Below are 19,643 nucleotides of genomic sequence, written 5' to 3'. Positions count from 1 at the left end.
TTTATGGGGATAAATGTTATGTCTCTGAATAATTTCTCGAACATTTAATGATCAAGTAACACTTCTTTATCAATAGAAAGAGTTTGTAATGTCAGAGGAGGGTGTGCCCAGCTTGTTTGATTCATCGAAGTCAAATAAGTACTCACTAAAATTAGGGATATTAACTATTGCGAGCAATTCTCAGAGAAGAAATAAAATTGGATTATACTTCATTTCTTATGGAAAACGAATTATATCCTACGAAAACTATTTATATCCTACTAATATTATAAATATGAAAGTTTGGATGTCTGGATGTATGTTTGTACCTCTTTAACGCAAAAACAACTGAATGGATTTTGATGAAACTTTATAATAATATAGCTTATACACCAGAATAACTCATAGGCAATAATTTATAAAACTATAGTGTGAATTATCCAAAATATAAAATAAGTGTGAAGTAAAAATGTGAAAATGCAATTTATATGGCAATACAACGTTTGCCGGGTCAGCTAGTTAGACATAAAACAAATCTCAGACTGAGCAGGGAAGGCGAGCTTCAACCATCCGTTTTATATTTAAATTTCATATGTTAAAAAATATAAACAGATTTTTCGTATACGATCCTAGGACCGTGTTTAAAAAAAATATTTTTAATTTTACATAGAGTTTATTCATGTTAGGTAATAGAGGGGTTCAAATCACTAGTATTGACTTACTTGTTAATATCTACAGACTACAAACCCAATAGTTACGATGCTATAAAATAACCAAACTAATATTCGTATATTTATAGTCGTTTTCTATTCTTTCGATACCAATACATTCAGATCCCAATGTATCTAATGGATCTGTTATATATATCTAATTAATATATCTAATTAAATGTGATATATAACCATGTAAATGTAATCAATGTAAATTCTAAAAATTAGTGTCTTAAAACAGATTGGTTTTAATAAATTATATACAGTCTTGACATAAATATTGCAGGCAACCAACTTCCTTTCCAAAACTCTAACCAACTGAGCCAACCGTTCGAGTAACGGATCGGTATAAAATCTTGTATGCTTTGTTCAACTCTCACTTTGTTAGAGTACCGGCACGGAACGCCGGAGGTCGTGGGTTCGAGTCCCGCATCGTTCATAAAATTTTGTTTTTCAAATTTTATTTGTGTACGCTTAAATTAATCATTTAATATTTTGAAATTCTTTACATACATAACAATGAACCAACCGTGAGTAATCAACCGACTGATTAGGACTACGACGAAACTGAATGACATAATAGTAAATAAAAGTTTAATATTACCTGATAAGAGTTTTATCATCTTCGAAGAATTTCATTGTGTGTTTAAAAATAATCATACGAGCTGTATTAATAGTGAAGTCATTCGATAAAAACGGCTTTAAGATAAGACCAATGTTATCTAAACAAAAATAAAAGATCTTAATAATAATTAGTTGCAAAATACTTCTCAATCAATCTTTATTTAATAAGATTGTCAATCGCGCACTGCATAAACTGTTTTATCTACACTCATGCTTTTAATCCTCTATTAAAGATTCTGAAACAGTTAGCTTATTGCCAACATTAAAACACCCAATGTCCTAATAACCATTACATCATCCAAATGAGTGTTGTAATGTTGTACTGAAATTCAACACTCGTTTGTTTTTTTTTTCGAACCCTTCATGCGCAAATAGTTGCAACAGACAGCAACATTCTTATGCTTAACTTGGGGCAAGATAATTTGTGTAAAAAGTGTGTCAATATTATTATTATTAGTATTATATTATTGGTCGATGCGTGGTATCTGTATGAATTTCAAAAAAAGAACATTTTATTTTACGCGCGTTCCACACTACCAGAACATCGCGCGCCGTAAAAAAAGTAGGTTGTTCGAATCCCCGCCATTTTTCTTCGATATTTTTATTGTTTTGTTTATAAAAATGAGCGATTCAAGTTTTGACAGCACACCGAAGACAGCATATTTTAAACGCTGCAAAAGAACATAATATTCGAGTGAATTTTAATAATTGCACTATACAAAATATAAATTTGTACAAAAATAAATAATTCTTTCACTAATAGGTACTTAGTATATTTATATATATAGTCGTAATCAGTAATGGATGATATTAGTTTACTACTAGGACTGGCTGTTTTAATGTTAGCAGTGAGCTGTTTCAGAATCTTTTAGAGGATTCAAATTCTGGGTGTAGATAAAGTCTTGTATGCAATTACTGTTGATAATTAGGTATTAAAACACTCATGTGATAAACCCACATTCGTGTTTAAATACCCCTTATTACACAACAGTTGCATAAATAACTAAAAATTTATTCAAAGTTGTGAATAACTATTGTATTTTATTTGTAATGTAACGTTAGAAGTGAATAATAGTTATAATAGTTATTGAATGAACGTTATATTGTGCCTAAGCCATACTATATATAAATGTGTTCATGAATAACTTCCGTATTTCTAAAATATTAAGCAAACATAGTTATAATTTTGCATGTAAAATGTAAAAATTATCAGAAAAAGAATATTTATATAAAATAATACAATAATTAGTAAAGTTCCAAAAGAGATGAGAAATTTTGAAGCCTATGTCTTAACTATTCTTGGGGACACGGTCTGGTGAATATTTTTACATTCTTTTGCCTTTGTGTGTTGATTTTTTTTTATTAAAGATTTTAACTCAGCTATTAGGAATTAAAACGGATAGCGAGTGGCGCCCCATTTGAGCGCTAACTTACGTGGTGAAGCAAGACCATTTTCTTGTCACGTGCCAGCTTCGTGAATGAAGAATGTTTGACATAAAAAGAAATGCGTTCTAAATCACATAAGGCATGGTTTACCAACAATACTCATGGACGTGACTGAAGGCTGCACTTGTTACGATAAATTAAAATACTTTCTTGACTTTCTACTTTTTATGCAGCATGACAGAGGTGCAAACGATATTTAAGGACAGTATTAGGTACTGTGTTCTCGTTTTTAGTAATGTAGTTTTTGGTGCGTGTTGGCTCACTAGCGCTCTGCGTGCGCGAATCTTTCGTTAGTTAATCGCAAGCACCGACAGGTCCGTGTGTTCATCTTTCCGCTCTGTTAGTCCACATCCCATACAACGTCTAAACTCTAATCCGTGTTATTAACTAATTAACTTTAATTTGACTATTGAATAGTCATTAAATATTTATTTTAATGTTATTTTTTTATAATTTTCAAAAACTAGTTTAAATATTTGGGGTATTTGAAAGGGCTATAGTGTACATCATACTCGGTGAACGGTTTAGTTTAATAATAAGTACGTAATAAATAATTTGTATCATACCTACACTACCGTTGATAACCCTATTATTATATAACGATGTAAGAATCCTACATACTGACGTTGCAGTAGTATAGTAAAACAAAGACATAAATAAGTCTTCGCCCATACAGCATTTGTTATTCAAATCGGTCTTCGCTTACAAGTTACTAATAGCACTGTTAACAGTGCGCATAACTTGACATGGATTATACAAAAACAGCTTTTATGGCTTATTCATATAAAACAATTGTAAATTTTCGTAACATATACGTTCAAACTTATAATTACTATTATATATAATTATTAATTAATTAATATATTAAAAAAAATATCTACTGACAAATCCTAAACGGGAAAGTAAGATATTATTTAGCACTTGAAAGATATTTATATAGTTTGGTGTGAATATTTCCATATTCTAGAAAGCGATAAAATACATTAACATAGAATTTCGTCACTGTTTTCATAACTGTACATAAAAGACACAAAATATACTTGATCAAGGATTACATAAAATAAACACGTCTTGTAAGATAATGAATGATCTATATTGTATCGTAAGTTAGAACCCAACAGAGAAATAGTTATTTGTTCAACGAGAGCAATGTTTGATTTTGTTGTATAAGTGCCAAGTTGATATGCCAATTGCCAATTTGAATAAAAATGGTAGCAGTGACTATAAGTTAAAATCCTGAGCCTAGTGAGGGATTCTTATCACGTCACTAGCAAAAACAATTCAATATGAAAAAATAATATTTATCTACACACATTTTTATAAATTTATATTTATACATATAAAATTATTACTTAAAAATTCAATGTAAAATTACTACATTCTCTTAAATTAAAGTACATTACAGTTTATATGTATTTCTGTGTCATTTCATGAGGATTCCTTAAACCAGGTTTATTTTTTTATTTATATTCTCTTAAATAATTGACCGCACCTCCTATCACTACGAAAGTAATGACTACTTATGGAATTACTTCGTAGTTTTTAATTGAGGCTAAAAAAATTGTTTATTGTTTGTCGGTTTGTCTTAGTGTGCACGCTTATCTCAGAAACGGCATATATTCATTTCTGTATTGCGGAAATCTCAAATTATAAATAAATTATATACTTTCATTGCTAGTCAAGGGGAATACGTCATGCTCTTAGCTTTAACCTGGGTCGAGAATAGCTCTCATTCCCATTTGAAAATGACCGGAACGACGCGGAATCTTATATATATATATAATGAAAATGGTCATTGTTAGAGGCTCAATCACGCCTCAACCAATGATCGTATCGACATCAAACTACCACCATTCGATGCGAAATTTATCCTAGATGGTTAATGGCTACTTATTTTTTTTATTGTATTAAAAGTAAAAAGATGAATAAAATTAAATTTAATTCCTTTTAAAATTGGCCCAGCGAAGTGGGCGGGAACGGCTTGTATACTAAGCATATTTATCAAGCAATCCGGTATCTGTAGCATAAAATATTAAGTTCATAATAAATCTCGACAAAACAATACCGTAATCAATAGAATCGTAATAGAAAAGTGTTCACAACAATTTTAATCTACATATTGACCAGAGTCACAATTTTGCAATACATCAGATGATTTGGACACGTGCAACCACTAATTAGTGACTCCCAAGCAAATGTGATGTGGTATTATAAAAAGGTGAAGCTAAAAATATCCTAACCTCTAAATAAAGGTTAGACCTTCGTTGAGCAGGTGGTAGGTGACTTACTAGACCGATTGACCCTGATCACGGTCACTTGAAAGCAACTTGTCTTATGTTAACAGAATATAAAGGTCATATTGCTGTGATAATTGCGGTGCAAATACCTTTTGACATTGACACAAATTTGGACACAATGGTCTTTATTTCCGGTCTTTCGCGTTTCCTGTGTTTGCAGGTATAGGCATATTTGTAAGTAGCCCTATCCAAAGAACTTATTTAGTCACGTAATTTGATAACATGAAGTGATTGATTGTTTTGACTAATTAAAATATTAAATTGCATTTGTAACCAAAATTTATGAACGTTAGCACGACCTCTCGGGTTCCTTCCCAGCGTTCTTCCACTGAGCCAAGCCAACCATTCGAGTGACGACGTGATGACGAGTAAACAATTTTTTATTTTAAAAGTGATATCCCTCACTTCTGGGATTAATTTAATTAAATTTGAAAATTAAACCAAAATTTAACTTAATTAATAACAGAAGTGAGGGATACCACTTTAAAATAATAAATTGTTAATTAAATATTGTCATATTTTTTCAGAGTCCGAAGTAAGCCCAAAAAAATGCCCAACATGGGATACTGTGAGTTATAGCTTATTGGCCTATTATTATTATTAAAATGCAGTGCCGCTTAGACTTCTAGAAAAATCCAAAATCTGTGTGGCACTACGTTTTCGCGACGATCTTGAGACGAAAAGGGGTTAAGTCCGGTCTAATCCCAGTAATTTCACTAGCTACTGCCTTTTTAAAACGAAACACATATATACGTACTATAATATGTGACTTACAGAACTAGTTAACTGCTTAACGGCAAAAAATGGCAGAAGCCGCCCATTAATATCCCAAAGGTGTTAATAGAGAAAACGAATCACATATAATAAGATCCTACAAGTTTGTTATTCTTACCTTCTATATCAACGTTTTCACCGCTAGAGGACTCTGAAGTGTCGTCTTCTATTTTCTTCTCCGTGACGATAGTAACGCTATTTTCTCCACAGTCATTGCTCTGTGTGCGTTTGTCGGTGACGGCGTGGAACTGTGGACAATAAAAGAACTAGTATTAAGAATTTTTTTAACATTAAAGTATGGGACGAATAGTATGTTCAGCTGATGGTACTTGATGCGTCCTGCCCATAACAATACAGTGCCACTCAGGATTCTTGCAATTCCAAAAATTATGAGGAGCACTACAATTGCACTCGTCATCTTGAGATATAAGATGTTAAGTTCATATGCCCAGTAATTTCACTAGCTACGGCATCCTTAAGACCGAAACACAATATTGCTTACACATTACTGCTTCATGGAAAAATAGGTGCCGTTGTTGTACCCATTATCTAGCCGGCATCCTGTGCAAAGGATCCACACATCAAAGTACCATTCGACCGATATTTAAGAGCGCGTATTCGATTCGCGTCGAAAACTTCATGTTTTTGTGTTTTTTCAAGAGCTGTATAGGAATGATGTGAGCAGATTATTTCATGGTTAATACGATTTCAGAAAGCTTAAGTCTTGATTTAGTTCACTGCAGAGTAAAGGTATAACTTTTAGTGACATTTTTTCTTAAAGAGAAGTCAATCCTTCGTAGCGTTTCGCAAAAATAACCGTTATGAGCATTGGTTACGATCTTTCAGAACGAATACAACGATTTTAATGTGCTATAATTTTATTTTTTTAATTTATTTTATGCATTTGCTCTTAATTCAACACAATGTAAATTCTTAAACGATAATATACGCTTATATATACGATATATACGCTTGAGCTCTCACGACGTTTTATTTGTATTCATGCGTTTCAAAAATATAAGTTAGTAAATAAATATCCATATTAAAACTATTTTTTTTTTCTGATTGATTAAAAGATTAAATAGTATAATATATTTTGTCAAATAAGTTATCAATTTTTAAATATTGGTTCCTTAGATTGGTTTCTAGAAAATTAATCACAATCATTGCTTGTCAAATAAATATATATTATGACGACCCATATAGCCCAGTGGTTAGTGACCCTGCCTACTGAGCTAGAGGTTTCGGGTTCGAATCCTGGTAGGTGCAAACATTTGTACGATGAATATGGATGTTTGTTTCCGAGTTATGGATGTCTATATGTATTTCTGTATGTTTAAATAAGTATATTTTATTAAATATATCGTTTGGGGCGAGATAATTGTGTAAAAGTGTATCAATATTATTATTATATTAAATGGCACGTTGGACAAGTTAAGACAGAGGAATCGTTGCAAGAAACTCTTCCAGTATTAGAATTTCGCGTTTATTTAATAATATAACTTGAAATTGTTAAAGACGTTCATCGTTTAGATAATCTGTATTATTTTGTAGTAAGACTTACTGCAAGAGATTTTTTTAAATAAAACTTTAATATTCATTTAGAGACAACGTCTGAACATAGGCTGGGATTGTATCATAATTGTGCTACATTTTCTCACGACACTTTAGCTTGATTGAGCCTTTTGAGAAAAAAAAGGTGACGATTTTTATGAACAAATTATTTTTATTATTAAAAAGGTGCCGTTGTGGTACCCACAATCTAGCCGGCATCCTGTGCAAAGTAGCCTCCCACTGGTAGTAATGTACGCTGGGACTAGACCGAGCGGATTTGAATCCCGCATCGTCCATAAATTTTGCAACATATAAATTTGCATATTATTTAATGTCAGCAGTGAGTTCCATTTAAAGGTAAAAACATGCAAAATGAATGAATAAATGGGATAATTCTACTAACATTAAAATATTGTATGAACATTATTTCTCACCACCATCTTTAAAAGCAACCAAGACGCACAAATATATCAAATGCGCTAATGTAATAAAATAACAAATACTATTAAAATACTGATGACATTCTTTACCTATTTAATGTTTTATCCTTAAGATGATATCACAAACATAAATTCTTTACTTAAACCTGACAGAGCCCATACGGTTTAAAAATCCAGTCACGTTTTTGTCTCATATCTGATAACTCTTGGTTGACATAGACAAAGTATTTAAAAATTTTAAGCTAAGTGAACATTTTATACGAATTTTATATTATTCTTTTATTAAAACAAAAATGCTTGATACAACTGAGATAATTTTTATGTTATATTCTTAGAATTCCCAATTATTCTTGACATGAACGGCCTTATCGAATAAAAATTTGGCATAAAGTTATACCTGAGAATAAACCAAGAATATGCAAAATATTTGCAAATAGACATTTTGATTATAATTGGTTTATTCGGACGTATAACATCAGAATTATCATTGTATTGACAGCGTTGTAAGCTATATTGTCAACATTTTTCATATACTTGGCTTATTCTCAGGTATATAGCTTTATACCAAGTTTATTTGTAAGGTCGAAAAAGTGTAAATACGACTCTTCACAATAACAGCATTGCTCATATGCTTTAACTATCAATCACCCCCATCTATCCAGTTTGCTTAACAAATACTACAGTAGCTTAAGCCTAGCTAGAATAATGATTTTAAAATGCATCTAAACCTTCTATAAATGTGATTTTAATATACAAAACAATATATTTTAACTGGACTTGTTAATACAAAGATTATTACGCTTCAAAACTAGCCAACTAAAATATCTTCAGCTTATAATAATAACAAAAACATTATCGTGACATTGGTCAGCCAAAATTAGTTATGGTTTGTAAAATAGCTAGTCTTAGTTCTGGTACCTTACCGTTGTAAGTGACTTTGAACTTTGTAGATTTCTAAAATGTTTTTAAATTAAAATAAGGCGATATGAAGCTATAATTTGAATAAAAAGCCTTAAATATAAACTTAATTTGAACATAGAACACAATAAAAAGATGAAATTTCTCACCCATGCTACGTATTCATCTTATATAATCAACAAAAATTATCACCATATGTTATAAGCTAAGATCATTTATACGTCTAGATAGACAACAGCGAAAAAGTCGAAAAAAATTGAGATTGACAGTCTATTTTGAGCAACACACGCACACTAACACAAAGTGACATATAAATCGCGAGTGTAAGACGTAGCTTGTCACGCACACTAAAATAATAAGCCTGGTCTTTTTTCATCCGTTTTCTAGCAGCGAGAGGCTCTATCTAGACGTATAAATCATAAAAATAACTTTTACAACTTTAACTTCCTTTCTAATGAGAATTGATTAATAGAATAACAGTGTGGATTAATATGTAAAGAATCTAAATATCCGTCATAACTTAGAATAGTACTATGTAGTTGTGGGAATGTCATTGTGCAGCGTAAACAGTCAACAAAGGCGGTAGGACCTTCAAGTGACGACCTCAAGGAAGACAAGCCTTTTGCGCTAACATTATCATAATACAATTACAATGCTCTGTGGTTCAAGAAGTATACTTTGCATTTGATCTTGTAGTGTGATTTCGCATATTTTTGCGTTATCTCATTCATTTTACAATTACAATGCTGTGTGGTTGAAGTCGTACGCATTGCGTTTGATGTTGTAGTTCTTTTACGTATATTTTTACATTAACTCAATAATATTAAAATTTATTTATAAGCATCGCCAACACAATACTCTAAAATCTAAATCTTAGTGTTAGGTTGAATTCAAGCTGTAAAGGTTGATGCAGCCAATATACGAAAATTTATATATTTTATCCAGTTTATTTTGTACTAGCTGACCCGACAGACGTTGTTCTGTCAATAAACGGTTCGAGAGATATGGTAAATGCGTGGGGGAGTGCGTGGGTGGGATCGTGACACGACAAACTATATATGTAAACCTTCCTTGAGCTTCCATGAATCTATTACAAAAGATTTGATTGAGATCGCTCGAATAGTTTAGGAGTTATTAGGGAACATACAAACATACATTCTCTTATATATATAAAGATTAATTTTTATGAAATTACAAACTTATTTGATATGTAAAATTATTACAGCTATTGTAAAATACTCTATTTGACTTAAAAAAGTGGCCGTTGGGTTTCTTGTTTGTTCTTCTCACGAGCTCTACTTTTCCCACACATTTAGTAGATTCAGTAATTAAAATTAATATCTAATAATAAATCTTAATCTAAGTGTTATTATAATATTTACAGGCAATGACCCCATGCAAATATTACAGACACATTTTAAATTGTGTTTGATGTTGAGTGCTGCTGCACATGTTTTTGCGTTAACTAAATCATACAATTAAAATGCTCTGTACCTCAATTAATACGCATTAATGTTGTATGGAAAATATATATATATTTTTGCATAATAATTTGTTACTTTTGTATACGCAGTAAACCTTAAATTGATGCAGCAAATCCCTTAACAAACACCATTGTTAATATCGAAGTATGTTTTGGCCTTGACACTTTCTTGGTACTCACATCTGCTCTGGTTTCGTAAACATATTCAAGTTTTCGTCGGGTGTCAATATTAAATCGAAAAACAAATTTTTATTTTGAATTTGACATTTCAACACGTTTAGCATACGTTCGAAATTAATTTAAATGACATAGGCGTGGCTTAATTGCGTGGTAATTTCTTTCACGCCTACTAGATTAAAGTGTGCAAAATTGGCCAAAAGTGATATATGTTAGCGCAACATAAAATTATTCAATTTGTGATAGTATAAAGACAATTGGACGTAATTCCAGAAAAACGTTCCAAACCAAAACTGGTCACGTGATACATATTAACGGACTGACATAAAATGGCAGCCCTACTGTCACTCTTCAAATGACATCATGGCTTAGCCCAATCCACAATCGAATCGAATACACTAATATTTATTAACATTTAAACACGACTTTCTTAAAACGTGATGTTTGTAGCTTGGAACCTTTTTCAGGAACTACGTCCAATTAAGTGAAAATAAATAACCAATTACTACCAGTCTGAATAATACTTAAATCTCTGAACTAAGAACAAAATGAGACAATTTAGATCTGGATATTATTAAATAGTTTAAATTTAGTAATGACTATGACTCTGAGCTATTCGTGTCTTATACAAAGCCTTTCGCACAGACAAAAATAGACATGTTTATCTCATGGAGTAAAGGCAGTGCAATTACTATTGATGGGCTAATAAAATATAATGTGGTTGACGGTAAGACGATTATAAAGATCACTGAATAAATAGTGGATAACGTTAACTGTCTTAATATTGACATTGACGTTTTAATAGTTCCTTTATTAGTCCTCTTTGATTTCCAACGAAAGCTTTTATTGCCATTCAAATGCCAAAACCTTAGCGAGAATATATTAAGTTTCACTCGACGTAGTGAAATTACTGGGCAAATGAGACTTAACATCTTATGTTGCAAGCTTAGATCATCTTTACGTCTAGATAGACTAGAAGCTGTAAAAATGTCCAAACTGTTGAGTTTAGAACTAGCCTCTATTTTGGGCAATTCACGCACACTAACACAAAGTGTAATACAAATCGCGAGTGTAAAACGTAGCTTGCCACGCACACTAAACTAATATTCCTGGCCTGTTTTTATCAGTTGTCTAACAGCAAGACATTCTTATCTAGACGTATAAATTTTGTAAGATTACCAGGTAACGAGCGCAATTGTAGTACCGCTAAAAGTTTTTGGGTTTTTCAAAAATCCTGAGCAGCACTGCATTGTAATGGGCAGGGCGTATCAATTATCATCAGATGAACGTCCTCCTCGTCTCGTCCCTTATTGTTATAGAAAATCGAAACTATGTTTTATTAGATGAAATTTTATAAAGCAAATCTATTAAGATACACATTATTTATAGAACCGATAAGTGATATTAAAATAGTATTTCTTAAACAATTAAGATTCGTTAGCGGTTTCCTTTGTTTGGGAGTAACAATGACGATGTTCACTGCTACCTAACTACGTCATCAGACGAACAATAGATAATAATAAAAATAACAAGATTAAGCTGTAAATATCACAACGTATATTTAATAATTTAAGTAATTTTCTCTTGTTTATTATAGTCTAATAGCTTGTTTCAATCTTTCGCACCGATCACTACCATTAACATTAGAATACAAATACTCTAAGTTTGGTGGTTTACTTTAACTAACTAACTAACTTGTAGTATACCTTCCACAGAAGCCACAGTAGGAAGAATAGAATAGATAATAATTACATTTAAACATTTGTAGGTATTAAAATAGTATGTATTTAATTAGTAAGTCCAATGTAAATGTATAAAAATGTAGAGTCGAAGTGGACATGGAATTTATTTTTCTAAATAAACGATTGTAGGTGATAAAGGAAGTGTAACTGTCGGCCTTTTTTTATGAAAATAAAGGACGAGATGTGCCGCTCAGGATTATTCAAAAACCCAATAATTCTGAACGGCACTACAACTGCGCTTGTCTCCAGCTCGAAACACAGTAATGCTTACACATTATCTACTGCTTCACGGCAATAGGTCTGTTTGTTTTTTGTACACGCCAATCTCTGCAACCTCTGGACTGACTATATAAAACGTTGACGAATACCTTCAGCGTAGTCTGGAGCAAGATTTAAGATATTTGATAAAAATTGGTGCACGGGGAAAATAGGTATGTTTTTTGTACCGTTTACATTAAGATTAAGCATTTATAGACCTTAAGTAATTAATGGAATCGTATCGCGAGTACAACTAGTAAATAAATAAATTAAACAATTTAAATAACGTTTTGTTCGAAGAACTCAAAATAGTACTTAACGTTGGTCAGAAAACTATAAATATAATATAAAATGTCAAAAACTTAAAAATAGAACTAATGTCGCTTGCTTAAACTTGATCTTAAACAAAATCTTGTATTTTAGGTATACGTATAAATAAATAGTACGCCAAAGAACGAAATATATCTAATTAATCACTTAAATTTGTTATTTATTAAGACAAATATATCTTTGAAGATACTGTTATAAAACCGATCACAATTCACAAGGAATGATTAATCAACTTAACTTAGCTTGATAAGTGAAAAACTAAATTTTTGGATATAATATTTTTATTAGCACTATTCACACCAACCATTTGGAACCTGTGCAGATTTTACTGTCATACATGATGTTCTTACAAACATACTTTTCGTAATATACTTTAGAATACTAACGTTTTAAAGCTCTTTGAGACTTACCAGAATCCAAGCAGTAACTAATACAATACCACAATGTCTTATATGTATTCTATTAGAATAGCGTTCACAGGAACTTATAATAATGAATATTAATTAATTGAAATAATATAAAATCAAGTCTAAACAACTTTTCAGTCAAACGTTTCATGAATATTTTAAATTGAAGGCTATGTGCTCAGAGGAATTTATATTCCATTCATTTAATAATATTAATAATAATTTATTCAATTTATTTACAATTTAATATTTTTTTTATTAAGCCAGTTATTCTCATAAACACTTTAAGCGATTGATTGTTATTAACTCTAGTAGGCTCCATAAATTTAATTAGGTATATAAGAAATGCAAATATTTTTTATCATATTAAAATTTATAAAATTATAAAAATAATTTATAAATCTTTAATTATTCACTTATCATTGTAGAACGCACAAACACACGCAACAATATAATAGTTCGATTCAAAATTGGTTCAAATTAAAGTCATGTAGTAATTGTTTTTATCAATCATTTAATGTTTTCATTGAATCCTGCAGAAATATACAGGATAATTTATAATTGCCTTAAGATACCGAAAGAAACATCCATGAAATTGAGAACTCTGTAGCCAGTGAGCTCCTGTTATGGTCTTTTTGTCATAAATATTTCCGAGCATACAAAAGAAATAATGACGATTTAAAAGTGCTTAGTATAAAGTGATTTGAATAAAGATTATTTGAAATCGGATTAGAGAATACAAAATTCCAATCTCGACTTTCTGTGACATATTCAATACGACTACAATTTGTTTAAATATCTTAAAAGAAAAACGCTAATAGATAAACTAAGTCTAAAGATAAATTAAAATAAATCACTTAAACATATAATTATACCATTACCAGACAAATAAGATGTGTGGTTGAATTAGGATCTACAATTGAAAGGAAAACATTTGCTTCTTTAGAAAAAAAATATATTATATATTGGAATTAAGTAAGAAAATGATAGAATGTTGGAAAAGATCTGACAATCATATAAAATAACTATTTTTCAGCTCCAAATAGTCCTACTTGCGTAAATCTTAATTAATATATTGTGGTGTTACGTAATATCAATTTTTTTTCCTTCCATATTGCCAGCCAGTTGTATTGCAAATTTTTTTTTATGGAAGAAGAGGACTGGATGTTACTCCTTTGAATACTTTCTTGTAACATCCAGTAAGCGTACATATAAATTCGAAACTGAAATCGAGAATCGAACTAGTGCCAGGTGAGAGTCAACGTTTCTAGCTATTACGTCAGTGACGCTTTCAGTCCAGACTGCCCAAAAAGTTGGCTATAATATACAAATATACTATGATACTTAAGAAGAGTTATTAGTTTTTGGCCATTCTTTCGATTGGCATCATAAAAGTAGTAGTATGTTTTTTTTTTACATTTCAGTCGGTTCTATTCCCAGACGAGGCAAGTAATTTTTAGAAAATCTTTGAATGCAGAAGTACTAACTTTTAAAAATAACATAAAGTCTTCTTTCAGTAAAATAGCCTATATTCGATATTTAAGCTACTTTCCCTTCATGTCCCATAACTTTGGGACACCCTGTTTACTAAAATAGTCTGACACAACATAAACACTTCTTTTAGAACAATTATTGAAACATCAAACAACATCATTAAAAGACGATGCAGAATGCGAAGTATACGTGATATTAAAATTGAAATTCATAATTATTAACTGTTAAACATGAACTGGCACTCATAAGTTCAAGAGGGAGATTATACTATAAGTCTTGTACAAAAATCTGTTATGAATAATATTTTTAATGGAAGTATAATTCAATAAAATTATAAACTATTTTCCTTCCTATTATATGTGAATATTCATCGTTAACCTTGTGTTATGTTGTTATGTACGTAGTAATGTAACACAAATTATTTATAACATTAAAAACGTAACAAATGATTATATTTAAAAAAAATGTGGTACCTTCATTATTTTCTTATAGACTTGATGCTCCCGCTCTCAATGCTTGAATGACCAAATTTCAAATACTCGTTTTCAATATAATATCATAAACGTGTTAATACCGCTGGGATATGACGAAGCAGTTATTTTTGTAAAGAAAAAATCTACATTTTTTATGTAAGGATTCTATTAGTACACTTATTGTATGACAATCGAACCAATAATCTCTGAAGCTGTGTAGGAAATTACTGGTTCGGAACATAGAGCCATGATTTAGACACGCCGTTTGCTCATGATCTATATTGTTAAGTTACTTGATTGTCAGATCACGACTAACACTGTGTGAATAAAGACTTCTTAGCTAGTGAGTGATGTTTACTCACATTTAGTATGTTTTAAAACATGGTATGATCATGTTAATTTTTTTAAATTAATCAATTTATTAATGAACTTAGGTAATAATGTTTATTCAAAATATCAAAATTTGTTACTTATTTAAGCTGCATAATATGATGTTGTGTTAAAAGATCTTATTCATTCGGAGTTGCTTGGTTTATTCAAATTATATTTGTATGTTTTACTTTTTAAAATTTTCTACTTTATCGTTTAGAAACGGAACGACAAATTTTCGATGTTAATAAGGATAAAGATATATAGTCTTTCGAGTTAAAACAAGGCTAAGTGAGTAAAAAGCACGTTAAATGAAAGCGGTGAAAACGAAATTTGTTAGAATTAGTTACTACTCAAAACTGAAGCTCTTATACGATCATAGTAAAATATAATTTTAAAAGGTTTTGCTCCAATCATAACATTAGTACGGAGCCGAAAAACGAGTGTAATCGAAAGTGTAAAACTATCCAAATAATTTCAAAAGAAATAGATGTAGAAAGTTGAATATTAATTGAACACTATATGGGAATTGGACTCTTGAGCTATAAATAAAATGGCTGATTTTGTTATCTTTGTATATTTTGTCATATTAATATTTCTCGATTCTTAAAACACGCCGAGGTCAGGAAAGGTTAATTATGAAAAATAAGTGGTTTTAATAAAAGAACATGTTTAATTCCATCTGTTTACAAACAACAATAACAACCTTACTGACTTAAATGTAATTTATTGTGTGATTGAGCATTATGAAGCTAATAGCCATGAAAAGTCATGGCCTAATTACGAGAAATGCCCGCGAAATCTGCAATAACGATAACGTGTAACGTAACGGATATAACGAGTACTGAAAATGGAAAATTCGAGACTTTAAATGTCGTAAATATTAAGATTTCATTATTGAATAACAAATACCTTAGCCAAAACCCTATTCTCCTAACAAAACGAGAGTAGGATCGAAGTGATTTATGTCAAAAAGTTAAATTCCGTATTTTTGTAACAGATATTGATGGTTCAGTTACGATTGTGATGAATTTACGTTCAAGTACGACTTAGGAAAATCGTTAAGTTTAAGTACGACTTAGGAAAATCGTAGCATGCGTATTCTCGTAACAAGTTCGATCGACAAATATTGGGAGATGAATATTCTACAAAATTGTGAATTTGAAAACATACAACATCATAATATAATAGAGCATAGATAATCCTTTTATTAGAAGTAGAAATATTTTTACCAGAGGGAGGCACCTTTGCACAGGATGCCGGCTAGATTAAAGGTACCACAACTGCACCGTGAAGCAGTAATGTGTTAGCATTACTGTGTTTTGGTCTGAAGGGCGCCGTAGCTAGTGAGATTAATAGACAAATGAGACTTAAGATGTGTCAATGGGACGTGCGCAGTTGTAGTGCCGCTCAGATTTTTTATGTTTTTCAGGAATCCTGAGCGGTACTGCACTATAATGGGTAGGGCGTATCAATTTCCATCGGCTGAACGTCCTGCTTGCCTCGTCCCTTATGGTCATAAAAAAACAATATGGGTAACTTCGAGCGAGCTTGTTGTTCAAATGTCGTTGACGCGTGGCTCCCAATTAGTTATGGTTCAGTTAACATTCTAGGAAATACGAATCTAGAGTAAAACGTGGCAAGGATCAGAACTTAACGTCAACGATTTTGAAATTAGGTGAATTGCAGGTTTAGTAATTTAGATTTCGAGTATTGGAATGATAATTTAACTGTGGATATGGATTATAGATATGTATCTGCCACACCTAGCTGTATCCCTTCCATTCTAGAAGGCCCCCCCACTATTCAAGCAAATATAAATATGTACACATGTCAAAAAATAATGTGACCTCCAAACTTGACTATTGGGTGCTGCAGACTTATTAGCAGTACTCGATTTTGGTCTTATTAGACCAATCTCATTATCGCAACCAAATTCATAAAAGCCATCTATTTTGTTCGCTAAACATAAATATAACGTAATCTTATAAATTATTCGTTATTTATCTAACGTTATAAACTGGTATATAATATAATGTTGCTAAGTCAGCCTAGAATTTAAACTTGGTTGTTTTTACAAGTATTTTTTTGTATTTAACATTAACGTTAATTACGACCTTGACCAAATATTAGTAACATTAAAAGGTTTATTTATCTTAATCACTGTTTTATAACAAGCACTTATTATTTCCCGACTCACCGGTTTCCCAAATAGCATCATCTTGGATTCCCGTCTTAGACTTTGGTAGTCATTACGAAAACAACACTCGTCTTCAGAACCAGACCCATAATTGGCAACATATCTACGCATTTTACTAAATTTTGTCACTGTACGACGCAACACAGCAGCCAGCACTAAGCCGAGAGTCAATCTACGTTTATAGAAAGCAAATCATGAAGTTACTGCGAGATGTGTATAAAAACTAAGTTTCACAAAACCGTTGGACAATTCGCTATCGTTTTTATAGAGATTATTTTATCGTTTCGACACGACCAGCCATGTTCTTATATTAGATTCAACTAAATCTAGCGATTTGTAAGTTGTTTCCTTGAGAAAGTAACTCATTGTCTTTCAGACAATGCGTTATTTTGTCTGTTAAGGTCTGACACAAACAAATTATACGTCTGTGGGCTTTGATTTAACAAGGCAAGACAAGACAAGGTATTGACAGTGCGTAGTTCATCAGCTGGTGGTAAGTCTTGGTTTTCCATCTGTTTCTATGACTTATAAAACCGTACGTTTTTAGAAAACAGGTGTTTTAAAATAGTTAAAAGAGAATTTTAAATCAAAATAGTGAGACTGGTAGATATTAGTCAGCTGTGTAGGAGAGTGGGAAATTATTATGACCAAACTGAGTTTTGCCTGAATGTCGAACTCGTATGTAACACTACATATTATGATAAAACAAAATTGCTGTTTTAGTAATATAATCTGTTAAGTATTTGTATACATTAACTTTGATGACATATTTTCTGTGGCTTAAGACCACATTATTCCCGAATACTGAGATACATAATATTTGAAGAACAGCGTCCGTCGGGTCAGCTAGTTGAAATATAATATATTATAGAAGAAATCAACACATTAACAATTTATATCTATTGAACAGCATAAAATTGTCAGCTCAGCATGTCGCTTTCAGAGATAGATATATGAATAGCGGATCAAAAATAGTTGAGTAGCCATACGAGATATATTGAAAACACATCTAAATATTATATAATATATTTTTACTGCAATTTATGTGTGAAACGTTTTGCAATTAATCACAATAATTAAGCAATTAAGAGATATATTTCTTTTAATTTATAATTAAATTTATGAAATTGTTAATACTTCAGAAACACACAAGTTAATGCGTTGAATCTTGATCGGTCAGTTCTACACGTGTTTGAAGTAATAACTTTATTACTTTTATGATAAAAAAATACATAAACTTAATTTTATATGCATAACTGTTGTAATGTGTTTATTTAGATGGTCCTTGGTCTAAGATGTTTTATATAACCAGTTGGTCGAGATTATAATTAATAATTTTGGGGTATATTATATAGACTACAGACTTGTTTACAACTCTCTGCACTTTTTACCTATTTATATAAAATTTTAACATTTTAACATTTGAAGAATAGACAATATTACTATTACTACTATTAAATTAATCATATTCAGAGCTTTGATTGATATGAGGGGTTCTTCGCTGCATGGACATATTATGATACTAGGAATTTCCTCTATCCACTGATACACCAGATCCAGATGAAACACTTTTCATGAACATTATTTTTACTTTATGGGTTTATATTCGACTATCAATGTGTTTACCAAATTATCAACTGACTGACAAAAGTATTGGTGTCATTATCACAGTATAATAACATGCACACTAATGTAAATGTTAATACTTAAATTGAGTGTTAATTTAATTAGAGGTTACTAAAATTAGAGGGAGACAAAACAAGAGAAAAATATTAATTAAACTTGTATACAATGTAATTACTTGTTAATTGTTAAGTATAAATACAGATCTCGAGATTTATAAGTGAGTTACATGACCTATTGTGTATGGAAATTGTTGCGTTTTGGCTCAGATTCGTTTTTGATTGTGGAAATACAATTATAGAATATTTAACTACAAAAAGTTATACCATTGATAATATAAAATCG

The 19,643-nt window shown here is 31.0% G+C and overlaps 2 protein-coding genes across 7 annotated transcripts in view; one reads left to right on the top strand and one right to left on the bottom strand.

Moving 5' to 3' along the window:
- The window catches only part of LOC126976576 (adenylate cyclase type 2), a 196,809-nt gene that overhangs the window by 92,641 nt on the left and 84,525 nt on the right, over positions 1-19,643 (top strand). The gene's annotated exons all lie outside the window — the stretch shown is intronic.
- LOC126976624 (probable E3 ubiquitin-protein ligase sinah) overlaps positions 1-19,643 on the bottom strand; it is a 63,458-nt gene that overhangs the window by 15,424 nt on the left and 28,391 nt on the right. The window contains exons 1-2 of one of the 2 annotated variants that reach the window (XM_050825103.1): positions 15,107-15,238; positions 5,949-6,078 (exon numbers count right to left, since the gene is read on the bottom strand). In XM_050825103.1, coding sequence (XP_050681060.1) covers positions 5,949-6,078; positions 15,107-15,112 — 136 coding nt within the window. In that variant the 5' untranslated portion in view covers positions 15,113-15,238. Of the gene's footprint in view, positions 1-5,948; positions 6,079-15,106; positions 15,239-19,643 lie in introns of those variants that run through there. The other variant, XM_050825102.1, reaches the window with a different exon arrangement.

Source organism: Leptidea sinapis, chromosome 41 (genome assembly GCF_905404315.1).
Source record: "Leptidea sinapis chromosome 41, ilLepSina1.1, whole genome shotgun sequence".
Lineage (NCBI taxonomy): Eukaryota > Metazoa > Arthropoda > Insecta > Lepidoptera > Pieridae > Leptidea > Leptidea sinapis.
Note: the sequence above shows the minus strand (reverse complement) of the source record. Positions and strands in the feature narration are given on the sequence as shown.